We start from the raw sequence: 25,384 nt of genomic DNA, 5'->3' as shown, positions 1-25,384 counted from the left end.
TAGTAACGCGACTCGGAAATGCTGTATTACAAAATGATATTCATGCGTGTACACGTGTACAGTTACTCGAATTAATATTCCGACGCTCTAAAAAAGACGATAACTTTTTTGATATCGTACTGTACGGTTTGAACTTTTTTGCAAAGCTAAAGTAATTAGTTTACTGCAGGATGTGAACTAAGCAAATATATTCACGTTAATGAAACTAAGTATATCGAAACAAATATGGCGCTGGCCAAAAATGGTACATGTACCCTAGGATCAACAAATGTAGCTCGGTGTAGCTTCAACGTGGGTGCAGTATAAGAGACTTATATGTATACATATAGTAGCAACGTTGTCTAGACTCTACAGAGAAAAGAAATGAAGGAATGACAATAGGTCGGTATATTGCAATTCCGCGTAATCTCTCTCAGGATAGCAATGCCCGAATACATTTCCTTTGTCTATGAATATATCCTTGATGTGATATAGGACAGTCATTTGCATCCCTGTTAGTCCCAGGAGTCACGATCTAGCTTCACTTCTGTGTCGATAAACACCATCCTGGATACGTGTATAAGCGCGTCTCAGTACACAACGCTATCACCGTATCGCCCATTCACCTGTACCATCGATGAATACACGGTCATTCCTCATACCTTACGCGTCTACTTAGTGGCACTTAAGCAAATTCCCCGGTTCTTGCTGGGTATCGCTAAACAACCTCGTAGCATCAACGAGAACAATTTTGACATAAGCTCGGGCTTAGCGTAATAACATTGGGATCGGTTTAGTCCGTCCTGGATGATCACGTCATGCATCCAGTATACAGTACATTCCCATATAATGGGATGAAAAAATTGTTTAAAATGATTGTATATCTATATCTTCTGTGGCAGTAAGTGGACAGTATTGTTGCATAATTTTTTAAACATGTACATTGGGATCGGTTTAGTCCCTCCTAGAGGATGACGTCATGCGTGCAGTATACACTATACATATTCCCACACATATGATAGGATGACAAGATTATTTAACACGAAGCTTACCGACCATCAAAAGTGACTAATGTGTATGGTATTATAAAAATAACAAGATTAAATTTATTTATATTTTTTGTGCGATTTTTACCATAATACAGTGGATAACAAAAGTAAGTTAATACTCATATTTTCAATAATGAAATCACGATAACAGTAATATTTATTCACTTATAACAATAAACAAGTTGATTACATATTTAATGGTTATGTTGAAAACAAAATTTATCACGATAATCACTGATATCATTATTGAAAATATGACTATTAACTTACTTTTGTTATCCACTGTATATGTATACTGGAGTCAAAGAATGTATTCAATCGATTCCGATGATAACACCTTTACAATCTCAATAGTTGTCAAATAAAAGATCTAAAATGGGTCATTTGACCCCTTTTGGTAGGTGTCTGGGGCCCTAGGGACTTTCGAAGCTGCGCTCCTGCGACAGTTCCAGTCGTATTGCGAGATGCGCCAATCAGAGAAATTCGGCAGCGCGGAAAGGGTGGGGGGGAACTAGGATCGACGCGTTCCGTCGATGGCGTCGATGCGGATCGAAGAATCACTGTCGCGCTGGTTAGCGAAGCGAAAAGACGTTATTCCTGATCTATTAATCGTTCTACAATACACGAATATATCCAATACTGCGTTCAACGAAGTAGTTCCGCGTCGCGAGTGGCTTTCATGCTAGCAAGCAACGATCCCGAGACCAGATCCCGTGGCACTGCACCGGCCCAGGGAGAAGTTATCGTGAGCTCGGTGAAGAAGACCGCAACGGTAAGTCGATCCTGTGATCCTCCGATCTTATTTTCGCGGTGGCTCGTAGTTTTCACGCGAGGACGACACGCGTTCGTTTCGTCCTCTGCGATTTCGCGTGTGGCAAGGCGCAGGTCGCCTCGTGCCTTTTTCTCGCGTCCTTCTCGCGGACGCTGTGAGTTTTCGCGGGGGTCGTTCCCTTCGTTTTCCTTACCGGAAGTCTTCCTCGGGAGTCGCGTCGGAAAAGAATAGCTCTCGATCTAAATTCTGTAACGCGACGAGCGATTAGGCAGCGCTGTAAATCTCGCCCGTGTTTCTCGCGCGGCCGTCTATTTACGTGCCCTTCGCGCCCGTACGACGCGGATTGATTATAGGGCGCGGCGAATTGCGTCTCGGTCAAGGGTACCGCGACAATCCGTGTAGAATTTCGCCGTTCATCCGCGCTCTGCGAGTGACCATATTCCGAACAAGTGTACAAGGAGCGCGAGCTCCCGGGTCGCGGTCACGTGGCCGCCTCTTTGTAACTTTTGACGACCCTTGCAAGGGATTAGAGTCCATCTTGTCTACGAAGCTTTCGTAAAATCAACGAAATCGTGATCGACGTTCTCGAACGAGCTATTCATTCCGACGCTACGAAACGCGGAGAACACACTCAATCCGGTATAAGCGAATTTTGCGTTCTCTCCGGGCCTGTTGCCCGTGGATAAAACTTTCGAAGAGCCAGTGCGATGCATTTTATGTTTTTTTATGTTCTGAAATTTCGTTGAATTATTGCACTTGTATTAAGTGGTATTATCTAAACTGTATTGATCACTGGAATTGTATATCGTGTAAAACAGGAGTGTACGTCTTTCGGTGTCGGGCCCGTCTCCCAGGGCGGTAGAAATTTTGTAACCGTCGCCCTTGTTCCTACCCAGAAAAGTCGCATTTCTGCCTACTTGTCTAGTTGTTCGTGCTCGATATTCTTTTTGTATTGTTTTTTTTTCGTGTACGTTGCGTAGGTCGTAATACGGGAGCGCGATCGCTCGCCGTAGACGATAGCCATATTATTGTACTTTCGCGATCGGTGCTGTGTGGTACGAAACGAAGTCAGATAGTCCAAATATCGAGAACAAAAGCGCGTTCCGGTAGATGCTCACGGGTTTCTAGATTTTCGATCGATGACCAAGGTATCGGGGGGGAAGGCAGCGTCCGGACGCCCAACATCAACACTGCGCGGTCGAGAGACCTTGTAACCGGAGTGTCCCCTTAACGTCTCGGGTACAAAACAAATTCGAAATTCTAGCTTGACGCACCGGGTGTACGAAAATGTTTCGGCGCGTACATTACGGCATATACGAAACGGACCCAATCGTGACGACTGATTCGGATTCGGATTCGGATTCGGATGTAGAATCATACTTACCGTGCGATATTGTGCGGAGGTGGCGCTTAACATTCGCGGGAGAGCAGGATGAAGATGCTGAAGAGTTCTTCGAACGGCTTTCGACTATGCGTGAGGTATGTGACCTCGATGACGCAGATCTCTTACAGTGTCTGCCGATTTGTTTTACCGGCACCGCAATCCTATGGTACAGGAGCCTCCCAAAAATGTCGACGTGGGAAGAATTTGTTCGTGCATGGCACGGGTTCTTCCGTGACCCGGATTATCAGGAACTTGTAGAGTATGACCTCCGTGTGAGAAAGCAGGGTCCCGATGAGCGGGTACGCGATTACTTAATCTGCATGAGGACCATGATTAGGCGATTGGAACAACCGGAATTGGATTGGAATTGGCCGGAATCGAAGAAGATAAAAAGAATCTATTGGGGCGCGAGACCCGAACTACGCGCCCACATATCGGTAGAGTCCGTGTCGACGCTTTCCGAACTGGAACACGAATTGCTTGACGGGGAACGGCACACTATGCGGAGTGCGGAGAGCTTCAGATCGCCGTACCTCTACAATAAAGAATTCGCATACGATCCGCGCCGTTATACCCAGCGACCGAGAGATCAGGGGCGCGAAAAATCGTACCGACCCCTGCAATACGAATCTGTGACCGCGGTTACCGAAGGAGGGTGGGAAGAGCGCGAGGAAGACCGATATCGCGCTGGCCCCTCTCGTTCCCGCGAGTCTCCGGCCACCGAGCGTCCTTTACCCTCGCAGCAGCGACGACGTGTCGCGCAGCCGAAGAACCGCTCGCGCGGCAATTCGAGTCGAGGCAGCCCGACCGCTCCCGAGACTGGCCGAGCTGTCAGGCCGACGGACAAACAGCTGGCAGCCAACAGCTCGTGTTGGAATTGTCAGCAGATCGGGCACCGATCCCGAAATTGTCCAGAGGCACTGCGCCTCCACTGTTTTCGTTGCGGCGAGCCCGGCGTAACGTGTCGCAAATGTCGTCGGTGTGCACAGAGGACGGGAAACTTCAAGGGGAGCCGCTCGGAAAGGACGGAACGGTCACGCGACCAATGATCTCGGACCGAATTTCGGAAATCGATTCGAACGCATATTTAAATTCTCGAACGGCGCTTCTAATAATTGATACGCAAATCGGCACGTATAGAGCACGAGCTTTAATTGATTTCGGCTCGTCAATATCGTTCGCGAGCAGTGAAGTAATTCGAGCAGTAGAAAAACGCGCGGAAATATCGCTGCCGGAAAGGCCGTGCTACCAGAGATGCGATGCCGGTTAACAAACCCGGTTTTAGGGCCTAGAGGGAGCGGGTTAATAGTAAGATAAGATAGAGACTCTAAACAGTTTACTTCAGAGATATACGAATATACAGTGGCTCACGAAAGTATTTAACACGCCCTTTAAAACAGAATAACTTTTTTATAATTGTAACAAACTACCTGGTTTTTTTTATAATCAATTAGAAGCACTGATTTATGAAATGATATGAAAAAAAGATTTTCCAAAAAATTATAATTTACAAAGTTACATGCAAAAATAAAAAAGTCATTTTTTAAACTTGTTTATTAGGGCACTTAAAGAAAATTTTAAATATATATTTTGTAGATCTTTGTTAGTTATACACATGCTGAAAATTTCGTCAAAATCGATTAACATACACACGAGCTACAAGCGATTAAAAATGTTGAAAATCGTAGTTTTACGCGATTTTTGATCAGTTTCTGCTTAAAATCCACAAAATCGTAAATCTTTCAATGCGTGTCGTTTTTCCCTGCGTCAACCAATTTCGATTTTTCAGTATGTGTGCAACTACTAATAAATCTACAAAACATATATTTTAAATTTTCATTAAGGGCCCTAATAAAAAAAGTTAAAAAAAATGCCTTTTTTATTTTTGCATGTAACTTTGTAAATTATAATTTTTTGGAAAATCTTTTTTGCATATCATTTCATAAACCAGTACTTGTAATTGATTATAAAAAATCAGGTCGTTTGTTACAATTATGGTAAACCCATTGTTGCTGGGAATTGACGTAATCGCGTAATTCGGTATCGTTGTCGAGTGCCATCGGGCAAAATGGCATTTCGCGTCGCGACCAAGTATCGAATTCCCTTTCGGTCCCATATCGACCGAGCCACTCTGCTACGGCCTGCAAATATTATCGAACGGGGAAAAGGAACGGTTACGTGAATTTTTGGAAAGAGAGCTTAGCGACTTTGCGAAAATACCGAGTGTGACAACGTTGGTCACTCATCAAATTGACATTGGTGACAATCTACATACTGCTAACCGACAACGGTACCGAATTAGTGAATAAGACCATTCACGAGCTCGCGAAAACGTACTGGATCGTGATCACAACGACCACCCTCAGGCAAATCCCGTGGAACGGGTTAACAGAACCCTGAAAACAATTATTGTCTCGTATATTAGAAAAGATCATCGTGATTGGGACGTGAATCCCCCAAAATTTCGTTTTGCGTACAATACCGCGTATGTGCCACACACAGTACTGCAAGCGTCACCGGCACTTTTAAATTTCGGACGAGAGCCGAGACCCTTCGCGTGTCGCCGAGCGGAACAAGAACCGCCGCGCCGGTAGATCCCGAAGTCACGCCTCCCGGAGAGTGGAAGGAGCGCACTACGGCATTGGGTATCGGATAACTTAACTTGGACAGGCCGTATGAAAATCAGGCAAAATATTACAATTCGTGTCATCGAGACTCGCGTTTCGCTGTCGGGGACTTAGTACTAAGACGAAATCGGGTATTATCTTCCGGCGCGCAGAACATAGCTGCTAAATTATGCCCAAAATTTGCCGGACCCTTTCGCGTCGCGTAAAATTTGTCCTCAGTGGTATACCTGACCACCTAGGAAGGGAAGGAAGCCGGAAAGGCCCATGTCTCGGACCTAAAGACGTACACCCTACCAAATGAAGAGGAAGCAGAACAACCCACCACTGCAATTGTGCCCATTTCAGATGGAGAACCTCAAAGTAAATCCAGTGGTACAAGCAAGGTACCTGGCCATCGAGCACGACCTGGGCCTGATCGTGGATAAAATCAACGCGCTCAGGACTTACTTCCAACACCCGCCCGGGAGGACAGAGAAAATATCGGTGGAGGCCCTACTGGGTCCTCTCTATGGGGAAAGCCCGCAATTACCGCCCCCAATAACACGCGACGACACATTACCGACGCCGACACCATTCTCGGAAGGGGGCCAGGCGAAGATAACACCGACACCTCAAGAGCTCGAGATGGAAGTGGTCCCGGAGACAACGAACCGCGATCGGAACTTGGGTCTAATAGGAGCCAATATACAGGCACTCTGCCCCTACTTTAGACATCTGCCCAAAACGGACGACAGAGACGACAAACGCGGAATCTCGAAGGAGACCGCACCAGTAGCAAAGTCCCATAGCAAGATGCCCCAGCTCGAGCCAAAGGAGGTGCCGCTGTACCACCGCTCCAAGCGCCAATTGCCGAATTGGGGACAGTTTGAAGAATGGACTCAGGGGAAGGCACTCGGGAAGGCGAAAGACCCGGATGCCTGCTGGAATTGTGGGAAGTATGGGCATGTCAGGAATGAGTGCTCAGAAGAACTGCAGCCCCATTGTTATCGATGCGGTCGTCCGAGGGTGTCGGTGCGGACGTGTCCGACGTGCGGGCCCAAATGGAAGCGAGAAGAAGAGGAATATCGTCGAGCGAACGAGGAAGCAGCGAAACGCTCCTGAGAAGAGAGATCCACATTCGCTTTTCTTCCTCTTTCTTCCGTTTTGGTTTTTTCTCGCGCAGTCGCCGTAGGTCCGACACCCGGTATCCGGTCCCGTCCGGAAGGAAAGCGGTAATGGTACAACCTCGTGGGGAAGGAGATAAAATTTTTTTGTTTTGGCCTTTCCTTACCGCGGGCCTATTCTCGTCCCCCACCGAGGAAAGTTTGTAATTTTCGTTTTGTTCTCTTATTCGTTCACATTTTTCGCCACCTGCCAATTATCCAGGGAAGCTATAATTTTCGTTTTGTTCTCTTTATCGTTCTCGTTCTTTGCCACTTGTCAATTTTCGAGGGAACGGTCTACCTGCTAGCAACAAGATGTAACCACCTAGTAGGATAGAATAAATATCGCTGAGTGTGTTTGCTCAGTGGTGAAGGCTCCTAATGTATAGGTTGACTTCCGAGGGGAACGCTCTAATTCTGCGAGCCACAAGTCACAGGGTCGACAATGACGAGTCAGTCCGGTCCATTTTTTTTTTTATTGTTGCGACGTTGCAAGTTTTGTGACGTCACTGTTCCGTGAGTAAACGGTCAAGCAGCCGTATTGCATATGGACCGGACCGACTTCTAGCGGTTCCGAACGCCACCCGCAGAATTTGCGAGCGCTCCTCGAGGAAAATCTTCCGTTTTGAATAATTAGCTCTTAATGTGCCAACCGTCGCGCGTGCCGAGTACGGCAAGTTCCAGGCACGTGTCTAGAGCACCACCGATCCGTACTAGCCCCGGGAAGGCGCCCCCGCCAAGGATCGACTCGAGATGAATGATTGGCCAGAAAATAGAATACATCCGGATCCGGAATCAATTGAAAGGAGCCACCACACACGGGCGAAGGAATCCGGAGGCGACGACGTGGGACAAAGGGATCCTTTGGCGAACACGCTTACTTTTCGCGGTCCCACTGACGTCTCATCCCGCTCACTAAGAAGTTTTCCTCAAGAGTCGCGTCGGAAAAATATTCTATTCTCGATCTAAATACTGTAACGCGACGACCGCTTAGGCAGCGCGGTAAATCTCGCCCGTGTTTCTCGCTGCCGTCAACGTGCCCTTCGCGCCCGTACGGCCGCGGATTGTTTATTGCACGCGGCGAATTGCGTTTCGTTCCAGGCTACCGCGACAGTCCGTGTAGAATTGCGCCGTTCATCCGCGCTTCGCGAAATCTCGTTTCGACGGGGATTGAATTTTGTACCGTCCTACCGTACTCTCGCGAGGATTCGAATTGACTAACGCGCTCTGCGAGCGACCATATTCCGAACAAGTGTACAAGGAGCGCGGGCTCCCGGGTCGCGGCCACGTGGCCGCTCTATTGTAATTTTTGACGACATTAAATGGAATCAGAGCCCAACTTGTCCAGCTTATTTTCGACCTGTGAGATCCGTCCTGCTGTGAGGATTGTCCCTGTTATTCCCTGTGTTCGAACCATCAAGCCGTTCGCGTCATTGTTTCTCGTTCGCGTTCCGAGGAAACTCGACGTTCGAGCTCGGCTTCTCCGAGCCCGAGAATCGTATCGCGTTTCGCGGTGCCTAGCGCCCGAACGATTGTTCTTTTCGTAAAATCGTCGGACCTTCGAATCTCACTTTGTCTCGGGCGGACCGCGCGTACTCGGCTAAACGCGGCCCGGTCTCAATGCCAGCAAAGCCCGAAGTTGGTCATTTTCTCGGGTTTTTTTAAGGAAATATTTCGTCGCGTTGTACAGGCGTCTACTATATTCTTCTTAATTCTTCATATCTCTTGTCTATTGTGTTAACATGCACATATTTTTGTAATAAAAGATTCGTATTATAAATATCAATACCTCGTATTGAGTTTTCAAATTTTGTTCCACGATTTCTTCGTTTTCTATAATATTATTATTATTCGACGAGCTTCTTTCCGAGGTTTCCACATAATTTTGTATACTCCATTATGACGATGCTTATTACGATGTATGTAATGTTAACAACATTGAAGTACGTATAGAACGACTCTTAATGAAGGCTTGCTACATTGAATCCTAGCAGAACAGGGCACTGCATAATTAACTTAACGAGAGAAGCATGAATGCTTGTGTCAGTGAATTTTGAGGCTAAAAGTAGGTTAATTTCGATACGGCAGAACCTGACGATATCAAATATTTGTTAACGTTGTTTGTACAGGGTGTATAAAAATTATGCCTTCACTTAAATCGTGAAAAGCGAGGTCAAAAATTCTTTTTCTCAAGTCAACAACAGTTCTCTTAAAAACGATGTTAAAGTTCCATTTAACTTCTAGACTAATTTCACTGTTACAATGTGTTTATATTCGTTATATTAGTTTTATCATGAGGCGTTCAATTATTCGATCATGCTAAATAGGATTAGTCCGGTTAATAACATAGGTTGTAGTGTACTATGGAATAATATTTGCCCGTTTGATGAAATCAAACATCAGCAAGTGTATTGAACTAACTTTCTTATTTTATATTCTTCTGGTAGGTTTCTTTCCATTGGACATATTTGTTCCTTGTGGGTCAAAGGATTAAACTCCGGAGTAGATTTTCTACGCTTACACTGACCCTACTGTCAGTTTGGTAAAGCTTGTTAAGCTGGAGCTTGCAGTGAAACTCTCTTCTGAGATATTTTAGTTTAGATTGAAGTTAGATCAAGGCTCATGATGTAGTTCCTTAAAATCAATGAAATTCTTCACAGTGAAAACGTGATGTGAAACGTGAAATGCTTCAGACGTTTTTTCATCTGTGCTAGAACGCATTAGTTCTTGCACTTCTTGCAGTTCTTGCAGTTCTTGCAATTCTCGCATTCTTCGCAAAGGGTAATTAGTAGATTTTGTGCATTTATGACAAAAATGAGTAGGTGTAATTTAAAATAACATAACTATTAGATAAATTGGATACCATTATATTATTTGCAACCTGCTAAACATAATAAGAAAGAAAATAAATTTCTCCACTGCAGTTTGTTGTAATCCAGGTAAAAATTTTTTATTTTGCATAAAGATCCATCCTATAGCAATTGACATAATTTGAAATAGCAAAAATATCAGAAATATCTAAATATATTATTATATTATCTCCAACCTGCTAAACGGAAAATAAATTTCTTTTCCTCTCCAATTCGTTACAATTCAGGTAAAGCATTTTGATTTGTCCAGTAATTAGTTTTGTACCGGAATATCTTTACGTGCTTAGCGCACGCCGCACGGTAATAAAACATTTTCGCATTTCTCACCAAGTATAACATTCGCATTGTATGCTAATTGGTGCGTAGCGGTAACCTTAACCGAGGTCTAAATTGTGGGTGGTGTGGGATTGAAATTAGCGTCGTGATAAAGTAGACGTTAACTGCAGATTCAATTAAAGGAACGTTAGAATTGGGGCATGGTTAAATCGCAATCAGATTTAAATTAACCGTTACATTTGGACAGAGAAGATTCTTTAGCTTGATAACGGTCGATGTTAGTTGTAACTACGATTTCATTCGTGTCTACATGGCTCGCAAATGATAGTGATATAATTTCCTACGAAATTTTAATGGGCGTAATTACCTTGCGTACAATTTATCTGTACTTATCTATTCGCTTTAGTAATTCAAAACCGAATTTATTGTTTATACAGTGGCTCCAAAGATTGTTCGAAAAATAAATCTCCGATTCTCGAGAAATTGTTTATGTTTCAACTGTGATAATTTTGTGCAAAATGATAGTAAAACAATAATCGTTCCTTTTAGACCATCGTTCATTATTTTCGAGAATATTTTCACATGAAAGACCGAAAGCATTTATTCTGTAAAAACATGGAGAAATTTTTTTCTGGATTAATCTATTACTGATTTGAAAACTGAAGCTTCCTCTTCACACAGAATGCTTAAAACTTCATCTACGTTTTTTTGGCTGTAATACAGTACAAAAGAGAGGAACAAGTTTAGTCGTGGAAGACACCTTCACGGTATTATTGCAGGGATACACGTATTCCATTCAATCTATCGATTCCATCAATCATTCGAAGCTCAATCAGTCGACTATAAAAAATCCTAGCTCAAGTTTTAAGCACTCGTTATAAAGGGGAAGCTTCAGTCTTTGAATCTTCGGTGGTTTCAATCACGAGAAAAAATTTTCACTGTTTTTACAGGCGGTTCAATCTGTAACATTTTGGACGGAAAATGCAGGTCTGCAGTAGTTTCTCAGTCGCTGTACCATGTGAAAATATGTTAGACAAAAATGATAGATGAATAGCGAAAGTGGTGAGTCCAGGGTTTAAAATGAGTCTAGGTATATTGTTGTACTATTTTTTTTCATGAAATTATCATATGTAACTAGTTTAGATATCGACAATTTTTCGATAAAGGTTGCATGCCACGTTACCTCGTTTTGTGTAATTTGTATGGGACAAATTAAATTCATCAACTACTACTATTATCATGGGACAGAGGGATTAATACCTATTTTCCAACCCCAACAATGAACGAAAGAAGGTATAAAAACAGACAGACAAGAAAGCGAGCTAATAAAAACGTGGTAAAAAGTGTTCGAGTTGTATGGCGTATCTAAACTCGTATGTGAAAAAAAATAGAAGGTTAGCCACCCCTGTGGTAGACAATGTAATTTTGGAACAAGGCAAGTTATCTAAAGCCAGGTCTATAAGTGTATATGGCCTGAGTTTAGACATCTACATATTTTCAGCTCGCAATGATCGCTTAATGTCTTATTCTTGTTCACGTTGCCACGTCAAGAGAAGTACCGTCGTTTCGAGGTCGTAATTTGGTTACATTCTATGTTTAGCTGCACGAGCTTCAAGTCAACTAGCGATTCCGACGGCCGACAGTTGCATGCTATACAGATGATAAGAGTATTAGCATCAAGCTACTTCGAGTGACGACAATTTCGTGAGAAGCTATAGTCTCACGAGATTTTCCCGTATTTTCCTTCGAAACAATATAATCGCCACGTAATCTTCAAGTTGCGACGTTCCAGCGCTTCTCGCCTGATAGCGTTAACCTAAGTTTAGCCGAACAATATTACATACTTTGTTCGCGACAGAAACAAAAAGAAAAGTGTTCAGATCGTTTTCAAGGAAGAAACGTCCCATTTGTAAAAGTGTAAACGTAAAATGTGTTCTGTAGAAGTTGGCGAGAAAGTTTTGATGAAGTTTTAATAAATTGCGTGGCCATTCGTGGAATGTTGGTTTAGTATCATAATACGCTCTTACTAGTAATACGCGTAGTTCGTTGTTATCTGCAATAAAAATTAACTGGATTAGTAAACCATTTTCTGTTTTTAACGTATTAAAGTTGCAACAGCTTCTTGGTTTTTAAGAAGTCTATTATGTTGTTTTTCTCAGTGAGTTTGTTCCCGTAAGAACTTGGTGGAGATTTCTGTTTTGTTTTATTCGTTTAAACGGAAAAAGAAACGATCATTCAACAGTACAAATATTATGAAAAATGTTACAAAGAAATCTATTTGTGCAGCTAAAAGATAGTTGTAATAGTTAATAGTTCATAATATTAGATGATTGCATAAGTGCGTGCCCGACTTGAAAATAAAATTCAATGGTTAAATTTTAAAGAATACAACTTCATTAATCAATTATGCATATAGTCACCGTTCTTTTCTAATTGTAGAAAATTTAACCATTTTTTAATTTTAATTTGACCAATCTTTAACCAAATCTTTAAAATTTAACTAAAACTTATGCAATCATCTGATAGTTCTTATTAATAGTTTGTAGTAGCTCCATATAGTTTATACTTGTTCTTATTAATAGTTTATAACAGTTCTAATTCTTGGAATTTTTAAGAAATCACACGCGTTCATTGTTTCAGTAAAAACTAGGTCATTTTTTTCAAACAGGGTTGCGATTATTACAAAAGCGATGGAATTTGATGTTTTCATTAAGAACAGTGACGACTGTAAAATTAATTAAATAAATTAGGTGTAATTTATTACATACAGTATATCAAAAGAGTTAATTTGGTTATCGATCAAAATTTCTTAAGCGCAAATGCCTTTCGCAGTCAAAGGGTTAAAAACAAAAGATGATTATCTACCCTTCATATTTTCTACAGGTGATTATATAATTTGGAATTGTATTCGCATAGGAAAACCATTGTCTTCTTATTCAAATACTCTGCATTGAATACCCTCCGAATCCTTTCCTGGCTGGATCAATCCTCCACGTATCGATTCTCACTCTTACAGGATCGTTGTTCTTCCTTGAAAAAGTGGATCAGAGAAAGTGTCCTCGCCTGAAGTGCTCGTCTATAGTTGCAACTTCAACATCTGCAAGCCATCGGCAACTACCCGCGCCGTGAACGAAGGACACTGTGTCGGAACAGTGTCATCGTTTCTAGTATAGCTCAACCACCCTTGTTTTAGTTGGTCCTTGAGATGTTTGTGAGAGAATGTCTCACCCTTTTGTTTCTCACAAGTGGAAAATTTATATGATCGAATATCTGGAGACTACTGAGGCTGGACGATAAATTTACATGGCAATATCGCGGCTCTGAAAAGTGTTCCTGCACATAGACGACATTTATTCAAGCTGAATTTGTTATTATTCTTTTCTTAAATTATTATGACTCTACATTATGACAATCTATACTGGATTCTGGTTAGTTTTTTTTATGGAGCCTTATTATTTATTTAATGCTTTAAAGCAAGTATAGTTTATGTAGCATATACAATACATGAGCATATTAACATATTACATAATAGCTTAATGCGCATCTTAACTTAAAACTAGCTTCTACTTGACAAGGGTAAACTTTACTTTACTGGACTCAAAATTTATGCCTTTTCCTATCAATTATAATGTATTTGGTATGTAATCCAGTAGATTTATACCCGGGGCGGCTGCAGATCGAAGTTTCGATCCTGTAGGATCAATGGTTCAGGAGTTATGCTTGCTTAAAGTTAAGCAATCTGCAGTGTTTTCGACATGTAAGGGCGCCGCCATATTGGTTTGTAGTGGCGATCGCGAGCCGCAAGTAGATAACATTGTCGGCTACATGCACAATAAATATATATGTTTCTTCTATCGATCGTATTTGCTGATAATAAATTTTTAAATGTTTTCGGCGCAACGGTTCGATCGTTTATTACGAATTATAAAGCAACTTTGCTAATTGTCAAACAAAATCAACGCTTCGATCCCAGTTTGGATCTTTTTCAAGATTTATTTGAATCGCGTCTGGAAATTAAATATGTTGTTGTAATTTTGGAAAAAACAGAAATATTGAATGATTGATTGTAAGGAAAAGTGTTCATACAATTTTCATGTTCAACAAATATTTCATGTAATTTTTTGCAAACTTGCTTATTTTTCCAATTGATCGAACCAGTGCGCTGAAAACATTAATTGTAATTTAAATGAGAAAGTTTATAAAACGAGAATAAATACGCGTAATCAGTTGATACAAAGAGTTAATGGTTTATTCACCGAGATGAAACAAAATACAAATGTAAACTTCATATAGTAATAAATTACATTTTGAAACGCTGTTAATCTTGCATTGTTAAACACGGATTAAACAAATATTTTCAGTCCTTCGTGAATGCGGTAATAAGTATAATTAACAAGGTAAATACGGTCTTTTTAAATAAATTAGAAAGCTACATGCTCAGGCGAGACTACTTTCAGTAAAAAAATAACACTGATAGAAAACCGAGTGAACGTGCAGGCTACAAAGTCCGTGGTGCACTACTCACAATCCTGCGTGCAACGGCCAATTTTCCAGCAGCGAAAAGCAATTTCGTCGGTTCTCGACTACAAAAGGTATTGCTCGAAGAATCACTTGACAGGAAACGAAGAAAGTCACTACATTTGTTCCACCGATAGTACTCGATGAATTCTCAATGTGTCCTCCTGGAAAATGACGTTTCACATGAAAAATTGTCGCTCTGTAGTTTCGAATTCGAGTTATAATCTTCCTATGTCTTGAATACTTCAGCTTAGTTAGCTGAACTTCCATATAAAAATTGGCTGTTTCAATGTAAACTCAATTTACGCAAGTTGATCTAATAATTTGATCAGCCACAGCCACGTTTTTTTATCGGAAATAGTTGTTTGCAGTTAATTTAGCCTCAACAGACGAGCAGCAGGGCAAGGTATCGATCTAAACTGCAGAATGATGGAGACTTTTAAGGGAGCCACGTATTTACACTCACATGCGTTGAATTAACCTGCGGTTATCGTGGATAACCAGTGAAATTCTACCACGCGAATAAATGTCGTGATATAGCATTCAGAAGCGTACAATGGATGCCGCGGCAATCGTGTGCGTATTCGATTGTTTTGTTGGCGTCTACTATCGTTGCGCAAAAACACGATCGGGCAGACTATGCTTCCCTTACTCGAATTTCCCTATCGGAAAAAATAGAAACGAAAATTAAACATAAAATGCGACCACTCGATAACGCTGGCTATCGAAACACACACGATAACTCGATATAAATATTTTCATCTGAATTTATTTGTAATTATTAGACTGCATATCTTCATGCAAAATAAAAAAAAGTTTGCATTGATTGTAAGACACAGGAGCCAAATAAAAAATTGTTTATTCTCTTAACTATTTTATCGAATTGAAAGTAATGCACTGATGTTCTTAAATCTTTTTGATATGACCAATGCTCTGAATTGTGCGTATCCATTTTTATCATAAATGCATAAAGTATTTGGTGTATGTATAGGTATAGAACATGCGAGTTTCATGGGAGATAAAAACCTTCAAAAAGTTTGAATGACGTTCCATTTCATTTTTATCTGTTAAAACGACTCGAACTCTTTGGATTCCTGTTTTTGAAGTATAATTCTGCAAAATTTATTTTTGCATTAACGTTCCGACTTCCGTTGTAATCATCGTCGTCGCGTAATTCGATATTAAAATTATAAATAAATGTGTTTATATTATTTTTAAAGATTAAAATAATTTTTATTTACACATCTACAAAAAATATTTTATTTTAATTTATTAAAATAATTCTCCGTGCTCGTTGCATTCGACAAAGTTGAAATTAAGGGTAGCACGTGTGTGCTACCTTTTCGTTTGGGAGTGTGTGTCTATCTCATACTTTATTATTACTAATTATTTGCATTTATAACTTTAATTTTACTGAATCTAATCGATTCTGAGGAATAATTGATAAATGGACAAGAATAGATAAATGTTTTGTATATTTTCTTATGCAGAGAAATGCATTCAGTTCGCGTTGGGTAATGATGGTGCCACTTCTAAAATGGACGTAACATAACGCGTGTATATGTATATTGACTGAAGAGAGTTACCGCAGTTACCTTAATTAAACTTACGATTACGTCTATGTGTTTGATTTTTGTGTATTCAGAGCGTAGCTCTACCCAGAAATTAGTTGTTACCACACACCGCGCCGCCTATGGGGGTGAAAATCCGCCATGAAGAGGCCCGCATCGGTTACACGCCCAGCGGATCTGTTGAGAACTGCTTCACACTTCGTGGTTCATGACACGGCATCGCTATTTAGTTTCGGGAACCGTGATGCTAAAAAGGTATGTGTACGTTAAAACGTGTGATGTGCTAAATTGTCTCTGGAAGCTAATTTGTCGACAGTTGAGGTAGCTCAAGCTCAGTTCAGCTTGCTCGAAATAGTCGTAAAAATAACAAATTACTGTCGCTTGCGTCTCAAGCTTAGATTCAACTATTCTAAATAGTATGAGTAGATCTTTATACAAAATAAAAATTGATTTCTTCTCTTAATAATTTTAATAGCCTGTACATAGTGAGCAAGTAATATTAAATTCAGCTGACGTTTCATCTAGTTTGTGTTTCACCTATAACCATTTTTGTCATATAAAATAAAATTCGCAGTCTAGTTATAATAATAATTCTATATTCTGGGCAGTGATGTGGGCTGCAAGATAAATTTTCTTAAATTAATTGTGAGAGATTACGTCTATAGTTAATTATTTTGCTTAATCATTTTTATCATAAATGCATAAATTCAGTGTTACTTTTTAATATAGTACTACGTTAAAAGATACTACACTAAAATTTCTCTTCGTCATAGTATGTATACGTTTAGGATGGTGCACTTAACGCTACGTTTACGGGACTCGTCAAAATGGCGGGTTCAAATATTTTTAATTTGCGATTATTAAGATTGTAAAGATGCTTCTCTGAGGAATTATTTACCAAATTTATTTCTTTGGGTATATATTATCGAAAAAATGGCAAAAAATTTGGATAGACACATACTTGTTATGTTTATAAAATAATGTGAAATAGTTATTTCTAGAGCTCCGTAAACCTAGTGTTAGCCCTTTGCACTCCTTTGTCAAGTGTGACTCGACGTCAGAGAAAGAAAAATGTAAATAAAACAGGTTCTTATATGTATTTGGTCCTTCCTTTATTCATATTTTTTAGTTAAAAAGAAATATAAGTTCCACAAATAATAATATAATTAGTAAACAAAATTGTTTAAAATAAGTTCGTTGGCAGCAAATATGAAAAATAATTCGGAGTGCTAAGGGTTAAAGCAGTTGTCAACACTATTGACGATAGAAAAAATGCATGAGAAGAACAACTTTTTTAAAAAATAGAACTATATTTTTTTGTTTATATTATGATATTTTAGGTCATTTATTATACAATCAAAGTCACAGAAACATTCGTTTTTTACCAACTGTATGCGCTTTATATAAGTACATACCGTCAAATACATCCGATTCGTTAAAAATAAATAATATAATAAATAATAATTCACACTGTCATTTGGTATGTGTGTATTAATTACTCTTCCCACAAACAGAATGGAAATTAATGCATTTCAAAGCAGCATCTCGGCACTTTCAATTTGCGAAACAATTCCACTTCTAGTTCAGTCATTCCATGAAACAAACGTTACTCTACTCGGAAATTGATAATTTGATTTAACTTATCCTTTCATGGTGCACCAACTATGATTAGATGTTTGAAATTCGAATAGAGATACAGAATCATGTGAGTAGCCAATAGTAAAATATTTGTTGCGATTGAATTGTTTATAAAACGAAGTTACCACTAAATAGAATCGTCAAACATAAATTTTTGTCCTTCTTTACGGATTATAGTTTGCACAACCTAATTAATATATGAAGTGTTAAACATAAAATATAAAATATAAGAAACACAAACTATCTTACTATAATTCTATATTAGAAAAGAAAAAATATTAACAAGATAGACATATGAAATTTTGATTTAAAAAAATAGTGATGCTATAAGTGTGTACTTTGGATTAATTTGACTATTAATTGAAAATTAATTTGAAATTCACTCTTAACCTCTCTGTTTCTCATGGTTCAAACTTTTTGAATAGATAATAACTAATACATATTAGAACATTTTTCTTATATTTATGAATAATTCAATCAATTTCCATTTAAAAAATGAAGTTTTTCATCCTTTAAGCCGTTATAATTGTTTTTATAATTAAACAAACGTTTACCAAATCTCGATTACTCTCGATAAACCAACAAGATTCAACTGTACCATTTTTTCGAATTTTCACTTCTATTAGCTTCAGTACTCTAATTTCAAAAAATTTGAATCTTTTCAACAAGGTGTTTCAAAATAATATGTTGTTACCATTTCATGATTCTGCACTTTTGGATCGGTGCAAATCTCTTAAAAAAATTGACCTCGACCCTTGATTCAAGATCAAACATTTTTTATTACATTCTGTAGTACTCATCGCGACGAACAGAAATCTCAAAGAAACAATACGTCTCAAATCAACCATTCTCTTGAAAAACAACTTTAAATTTCCGTAAGCTATTTTATTCCACATGTCTACATGGTGTCCCAAAATGGTATAAACATGGAGGGGAAGCTTTTGATGTGAGGTGTTCTGTATTAACAACCTTTAAAGATTTCGCTTTGTAAGTTAGTGGGGGAAATGGCTGAAAGAGGCCATACTGCGTCGCATGAACAGTGAAAAAAATTAACGCGTAAACATAACCAGCGAGCTGGAAAATACATTGAGAGAAAAGAGCATCTGGAGTCCCGTTGTGATATAAAGAAGGGTAAAGAGCTGTTGAGAAAGTTTTAACAGTTCTACTGTTGTGCTACTGAATCAATAATGTCTCCGCACCCTGTGTATGCTTTTATATTCTCGAAATGCACACATAAATGAGGAACGAGAACGAGCATTCATCGTTGCGAGCTTACAATTAGTAAAAGAAACGCTCTCGCTGCTGCGATAAAAGCTCTCTATTTTGAAAATAAATCAAATAAAGGCGACGGGTGTTAGAAACGGTAAAAAATTGTGGAATACATTCTCCAAATGAGTTTTAACTAAATTAATGAGTTGGAAAAGCAACATACATAATTGAACCAGTTAAATATTTTATACATATAGCATTTTGCTAAGATTTTGTGCAAGCGTGAATTTGTTCTACTCGCTATGGTACTTCGGTTTGTCGATATTATCATTCAAAATTATATAAAAATACTCGTATTAAAATTTTTACTTATTTTTAATCTTAGATCCGTCGAAAATTGATATATTTGCGGACACGATTTTTTATAAAACACAAAACTGTGAAGACAATACAGTAATTTTTACGTGATCATTAAAAATACGTTCTTATTTAATATCTGTCTCTTACAAATGACTCCAGAAATTGTTATCTTGCATGAAAGTCTGTAGTATAATAATAAATATATTACTGCAAAGAAAGGCGTGATTAGTATAACATGTTAGTATAACACATTAGTATAACATGAATGTTCACCCTAAGAAAAGTATAAGGGTTAAACGTAAGGCACCTGTTTTATGAAATATTAAAGTAATTTAACGAAAGAGTGTCTAGAAGTCTTTCAAAATTATGGTGTGTACTATGACTTTGGAAAGTAATTAATTTGACTACCTTTAAATAAATTGCAATCATTGTGAACGTCGCATGCACAGGAATTATTCTAATAAATTTAATCTTAGAGGAATTCTAATAATTAGACGGCGGATGTCTATGCTGACGGCGGATATATTACTAGTAGACTGCGGAAGTTTATGCAATTTGCAATTTTTCGAGACGATTTTTAAGGAGGGGGAACCAAATAAAATTCTATCAAAATAAATAAAAATCGTACAAAAATAAAATAAAATCAAAATAAATCAAAATAAATCAAAATCGTACTAAATTCTGTTTTTGATAGTCCAGCATTTTTTGAAAATTTTTATCGAAGCCATAAATGCATAAAGATCCGCAAGCTAGTAATAATAAATCAATATTAAACTTAACTTGAAGGTATGCGACAATGTTGATGGAAGATTAAAAAACACCCTGTATATGCTGTGATTTCGGAAAGAATAGACTGTGCTATTTTATCTGATCCACTGTACAGATCTAAGCAGTTACAGTTACAGATCTCATCAAAGTCGTACGAAGTAGCAATTTCGTTTCAGTTCGTTGGTTCCTCGTACTTCTCTCGCTCGGCTTCTTGCTGGAATAAATATAGTAACCTTGTAAAGGGCTGACTATAGAAGATTCTGAAACAAATCTGTACTGATCCGCTTTAGCTCGAAACGATTCAATTTCAGCAATTCCAACTAGCATATATGTAGTATATATATATACGTGGGTAGAACAACGGTGGCCACAGCCAGTGCTTCCACTATACTTCAGACTTCAGACCCTCTTCAAGTGTCATTGTTATGAAAGGATAACGAGAATAGTTAATGACAGCGATTTCCTCGTCCGACGCAGATGGCACTATCTGGCGCCATGCTTAGCATTTTGGTTTTCTTGACAGCCGAGGCGGAATAGAGGATACTTCGCAAGAAGAAGAACACACTGCTGAGGCACCGAACCGAAACACAGTGTTCCAAAAGGTATTGCGCAAGCTTTTAGTGCTGTATGCTTATTGTTAGATTGAAATCAAACTGGTATGCTATGTACATGTCGTAGATTAAGCATTACGTTGCAAGCCAGGGATAGGCACATTTTTGTCTCAATTGAAATGAAACCATCACCACAATAGCGCCTACGCGATCGACAACGATTTTGACCGACAACGAATTTGATCTACAACGACTTTAGATTGAGATACAGTATGATATAATACTGTATGATAGTACATACTGAGGTCGTCCTAAGTTGTTGTGGATCAAATTCATTGTCGGTCAAATCTGGAGTCGGTGAAAACCGTGTCGGGAAAATTTGTGTCGGTGATTTCCATGGGACTCGTTTGAAAGAATATTTAAAGCATTAGATAGACATATGAACAAACAATTATAGTATATATTAATAAATAATTCATTAACCACAAAGTACATATTACATTCTAGTCTCGTTTAGAAGCTTGCCATTTAAAATAACGTCTCTCGTTTAGAAGCCTGTCATTTAAAATAATGTCATATCACGAACATACTAATTGTGTAAGTACTCCTCTTTTTATTCGAGAAGATTCTGTTTAGCATTTCCTATTAGCATCGATCAGTATGTCATTAAGAAGAGTGTGCACGGAGAAGTGGCAATCAACTGGAAACAGACCTCCCTAATCGCCTCCATAATCTTACGATATAGGATAAAATGATAACACCCGCTCCATTTTTTCATGTCCCGTGAAATTAGTGGAAAAATAATACAGTATGTACTTGTTATCGGTATATAATATTTTTGCCTAGGAAATAGCACGTTTGGCGTAATCTATGCGATACTAATTTCAATAAAAGCGGGTGTGCAAGAACGTGTCACCCAAGACGTAGATAATAACAGACAAGAAAATTTATTAAGGACATATCGATTTTAAAATGGCGCTGCAGAACACATTGGCTGGTTTAAAAATGAAGAACTTGTTCACAGAGACTTTTACGCAATAACGTTTCCAAAACATACATATGTGTGTATATATATGTATATATATGTGTATAAATTATAATATTCTATTCTTTTTCAATTGTTACATTATATGTTGTTGAATAACTGGGATTTTGTGTCTTTTTGACACAATTAAATAGTGAACAAATGAACAGTGATTTGCACAGAATTTTAATATAATACTTATCGACTTGTGTGAAAATTATTGAGGAAAGAATACAACTTTTATGTGGCTCTTCTCTCTTGCAATTAATACACGAAGCTTTTATTCTGCATAGAAATCCGTAGTCTATTGATAACATTTATTTCATATGACATCTCATAATAAATTATTATGCACTGTTGCACCTACACTCAGTAAAATAAGTCTCCGTACACCCGTATAACATTTTTATAATTATACCACATAATCTGATGTTTTGTAAGCAATTAGAAGCATTGGTTTACTGAATGATGTGCAAAAAATATTTTCTAAAAATTACAATTTACAAGGTTGCATGCAAAAATAAAAAGGGTACTTTTTAAAATTTTTTTATTTGGGCCCTTAATAAAAATGAAAAATATATGTTTTGTTGATCTATAGTCGTTACACACCTGCTGAAAATTTCATCGAAATCGATTGACATACACACGAGCTACGTGCGATTTTGATCAGTTTCTTCTTAAAATCCATAGAATCGTACATCTTTCGATGCATGTCGTTTTTGCCCGCGTCAACCGACATCGATGAAATTTTCAGCAGGTGTGTAACTACTATAGATCAGCAAAACATATATTTTAAATTTTTATTAAGGGCCCAAATAAAAAAGTTTTGAAAAGTGCCTTTTTTAATTTTGCATGCAACCTTGTAAATTGTAATTTTTACAAAATATTTTTTGCACATCATTCAGTAAACTAATGCTTCTAATTGCTTACGAAACATCAGGTCATATGGTATAATTATAAAAAAGTTATTGTGTTTTAAAGGGTGTACGAAGACTTATTTCACTGATTGTGAGTGTAAGTAAGCTAACGATAAAAAGATTCTTTTCGTGCTTGTCCATTCTGCCTGACAATGGAATCATCAAAGCAACACACAGTATTGATGGATACACACACACATTGAATCATAATGTAATAGAATTATTTAACTCCATCCAGTACAACTGTCATTATAATTAATATACATTAAAACTCTCTCGACTGAAATGTTTAATATACTGCGATGCTCGCGAAATTTGTAAAATGGTTATATTATGAAGATTCATTATAAACAAAGAACGAATGTGTAATTTAAGCCACAATGTTAACGGCAGAAATATTGTATAGAGGTCAAATTAACAATATAATTAAGAGACTGGGAAAACTGGGGCTACCGCGTTTGCTCTGCGTTCGTTTGATTCCTACATATTTAATGATTCCATTACGACCTACAGAGAAGTTCAACCATGGTTTATGGTGCACTTTAGCACTCCGTTCATATGTATTTCATGTTGATCTTCCGCGTGTGAATATATTGTTTATAAACATTCCGTTTATTATACTACAAAATCAGAACAGTTTCACTCTTATTATCAAGATATATTTTATTCGTATGAATTCATTTACCTGGATAGAAATGAGATGAAAACTCGTTCGCTATTATTAAACATGTAGCTGTTCATTTTACCACGTTTTTTTTAATGAAAAGAGGTAACAACAATAAACGGTGTAGAAATAGTTATTATTAGACTGCGGATCTTTATGCATTTATGGCTTGGAATATAAAATTCGACAGAATATAATACAATTTTTATTCATTTCAGATCTGTAAAGGCTACTACCGCTGGAAATAAGGTTCTATTTTATTCCACTATCATCAAATTATTAAAATTTCTTAAAATTCGTCTACGAAAATTAAAAATTGCATAAACATCCGCAGTCTAGTTATTATTATTAGCAATTAATTAAATTATGTCACTGTTGAAGACGAAGACTAACAAATACTAAAAGGTACAATTAAAATTAAATAAATGATTGAATATTGTATATCCACCGTTATCAATGTAGTTACAATTCTTTTTATTCAAAATTACTCACACCTCTATGAGATGTTTTTTAGATTTTCAAAATGTAAGTATTAAATTTTCAATACAGACCCACATAAAAAAGTTGTAAACAATAACTTCTAGTATTTTTACTGTAATGAATTAATTTTCACGTCTTTTAGTAAACTAATTGCTCCAACTTCTCAGGAAAATCCAAGTAGTACATTCCGATTTTAAGAAAATTATCGTTCTTTGAAAAGTGTCCGCATATTACCGTAATTTACAGTATGTATTTCAGGGTATTTCTCAGTCTTCGGGAAGGAAGAATGAATCTTGTATAAGTACTGTTTTGCATTTTCCAAGCGTTTAAAAGAGAACTCTTAGATAATCATGCGGGAAACATGCTAATTACGTGCTCACAATCCCATATTCTTGACGATAATCCTTGTTAATATAAAAGCAACTTTAGGATACAACCGGAATACGTATTCTACACGCTCGCGGGAAATTCTAGATTCTCTGTGGATTATTCTGTCTCATCATGAATATTCCCAAGGAGAACCTGGAAATTCTAGGAATGCTGTAGTTTGTTATTACATGAGCCTCTCCGTAACTTTGTGGGCACGCAACGAGACTAAAAAGACTGTTCAACATGAATACGATGAATCAATTGCGAACTTCTCAAAGAAGAATATAATATAAATTGTTTCGTCAACAACGACAGAACTTTATTATTAAATCTCTGAACTGTATTTTCTACAGTGTTGTGCACGTACAGATGGTTGAATAAGATTAAATCTTTTTCTCCTGAATGAAACTTATGATTAGACTGCGTGGAATGAAATCAAATCTTGTTTTTAATGGGAACAGGCGTTGTAGATCCAAAACAAATAAAAATTGTACAAAATTCTATCGAATTTTATATTCTAGCCCCTTTTGAATGTTTTCATAAGCTATAATATTAGTCTGTTGTTTGAAACTGTTCTACTATTATAATTCTCCGCTATTAATAATCGAACACGTGAATTTAATTATTAATTAAGCTTGAATAGATGGCATAGTTTTGCCTATATAACTAACTACATTCTCTTGAAAATTATCTAAATAGTTTCACATTAAATACCTCCGGCATTGTGAGAAAAGGCAATTATATTATAGTTATATTGTATTGTAGTGAGTTTCCTTTTATAATTAGTTGTTCTGATCAGCATGGATTTTCTGTAGGAATTTTTCAAAGTCAAAATGTAAAATCTTTGAAGGGCCGCACGAGAGAGTGTGGCGGGTCGCGGGTTGCAATTTAGAGGGTACACCCAACTAAATCACCCTGTATACACAAAACGTTTGTGCTTGTCAGCTCATAACCGCGGGTGCGTCCCGCTAAAAATGCGCTCAAAGTCGGCGTTAACAGTCTCGGAACGAAGTTCGACAGGATGGAAAATGGCGGCGATCAAGCTCGGCAAAGGGTCATCGTGGGACTCCGCATCGTATCGCTGATGAAAGCGGTACTTACACAGCCATCGGGAAGGCGCTTTACGAGGGAGCGTAAAAGTGGACCAGCCGTAAAAGTGGTGGCGGATGAAATCACAATTGCTTAATGAATTTGCGGGGGTACACGGTGAATTGGG

General features: G+C 38.1%; 1 protein-coding gene across 1 annotated transcript; it reads left to right on the top strand.

Moving 5' to 3' along the window:
- The first annotated feature begins 1,666 nt into the window (after positions 1-1,666).
- Positions 1,667-22,192, top strand: LOC143215611 (uncharacterized). The gene is made up of 2 exons (XM_076437895.1): positions 1,667-1,800; positions 6,157-22,192. The coding sequence occupies exons 1-2, from the start codon at positions 1,708-1,710 to the stop codon at positions 6,910-6,912; spliced, it is 849 nt and encodes a 282-aa protein (XP_076294010.1). The 5' UTR covers positions 1,667-1,707; the 3' UTR covers positions 6,913-22,192.
- Positions 22,193-25,384: the final 3,192 nt, after the last annotated feature.

The sequence above is a fragment of the Lasioglossum baleicum genome, chromosome 14 (genome assembly GCF_051020765.1).
Source record: "Lasioglossum baleicum chromosome 14, iyLasBale1, whole genome shotgun sequence".
Taxonomy (NCBI): domain Eukaryota; kingdom Metazoa; phylum Arthropoda; class Insecta; order Hymenoptera; family Halictidae; genus Lasioglossum; species Lasioglossum baleicum.
This window is presented reverse-complemented; position numbering and strand designations above follow the sequence as displayed.

What these genes read in the sequence shown, in the direction of transcription:
- LOC143215611 (XM_076437895.1), top strand. Translation starts at nt 1,708, where the DNA reads ATGCTAGCAAGCAACGATCCCGAGACCAGATCCCGTGGCACTGCACCG. An exon ending in CGGTGAAGAAGACCGCAACG is followed by an intron (nt 1,801 to 6,156) that starts GTAAGTCGATCC and finishes TGCCCATTTCAG; the next exon opens with ATGGAGAACCTCAAAGTAAA.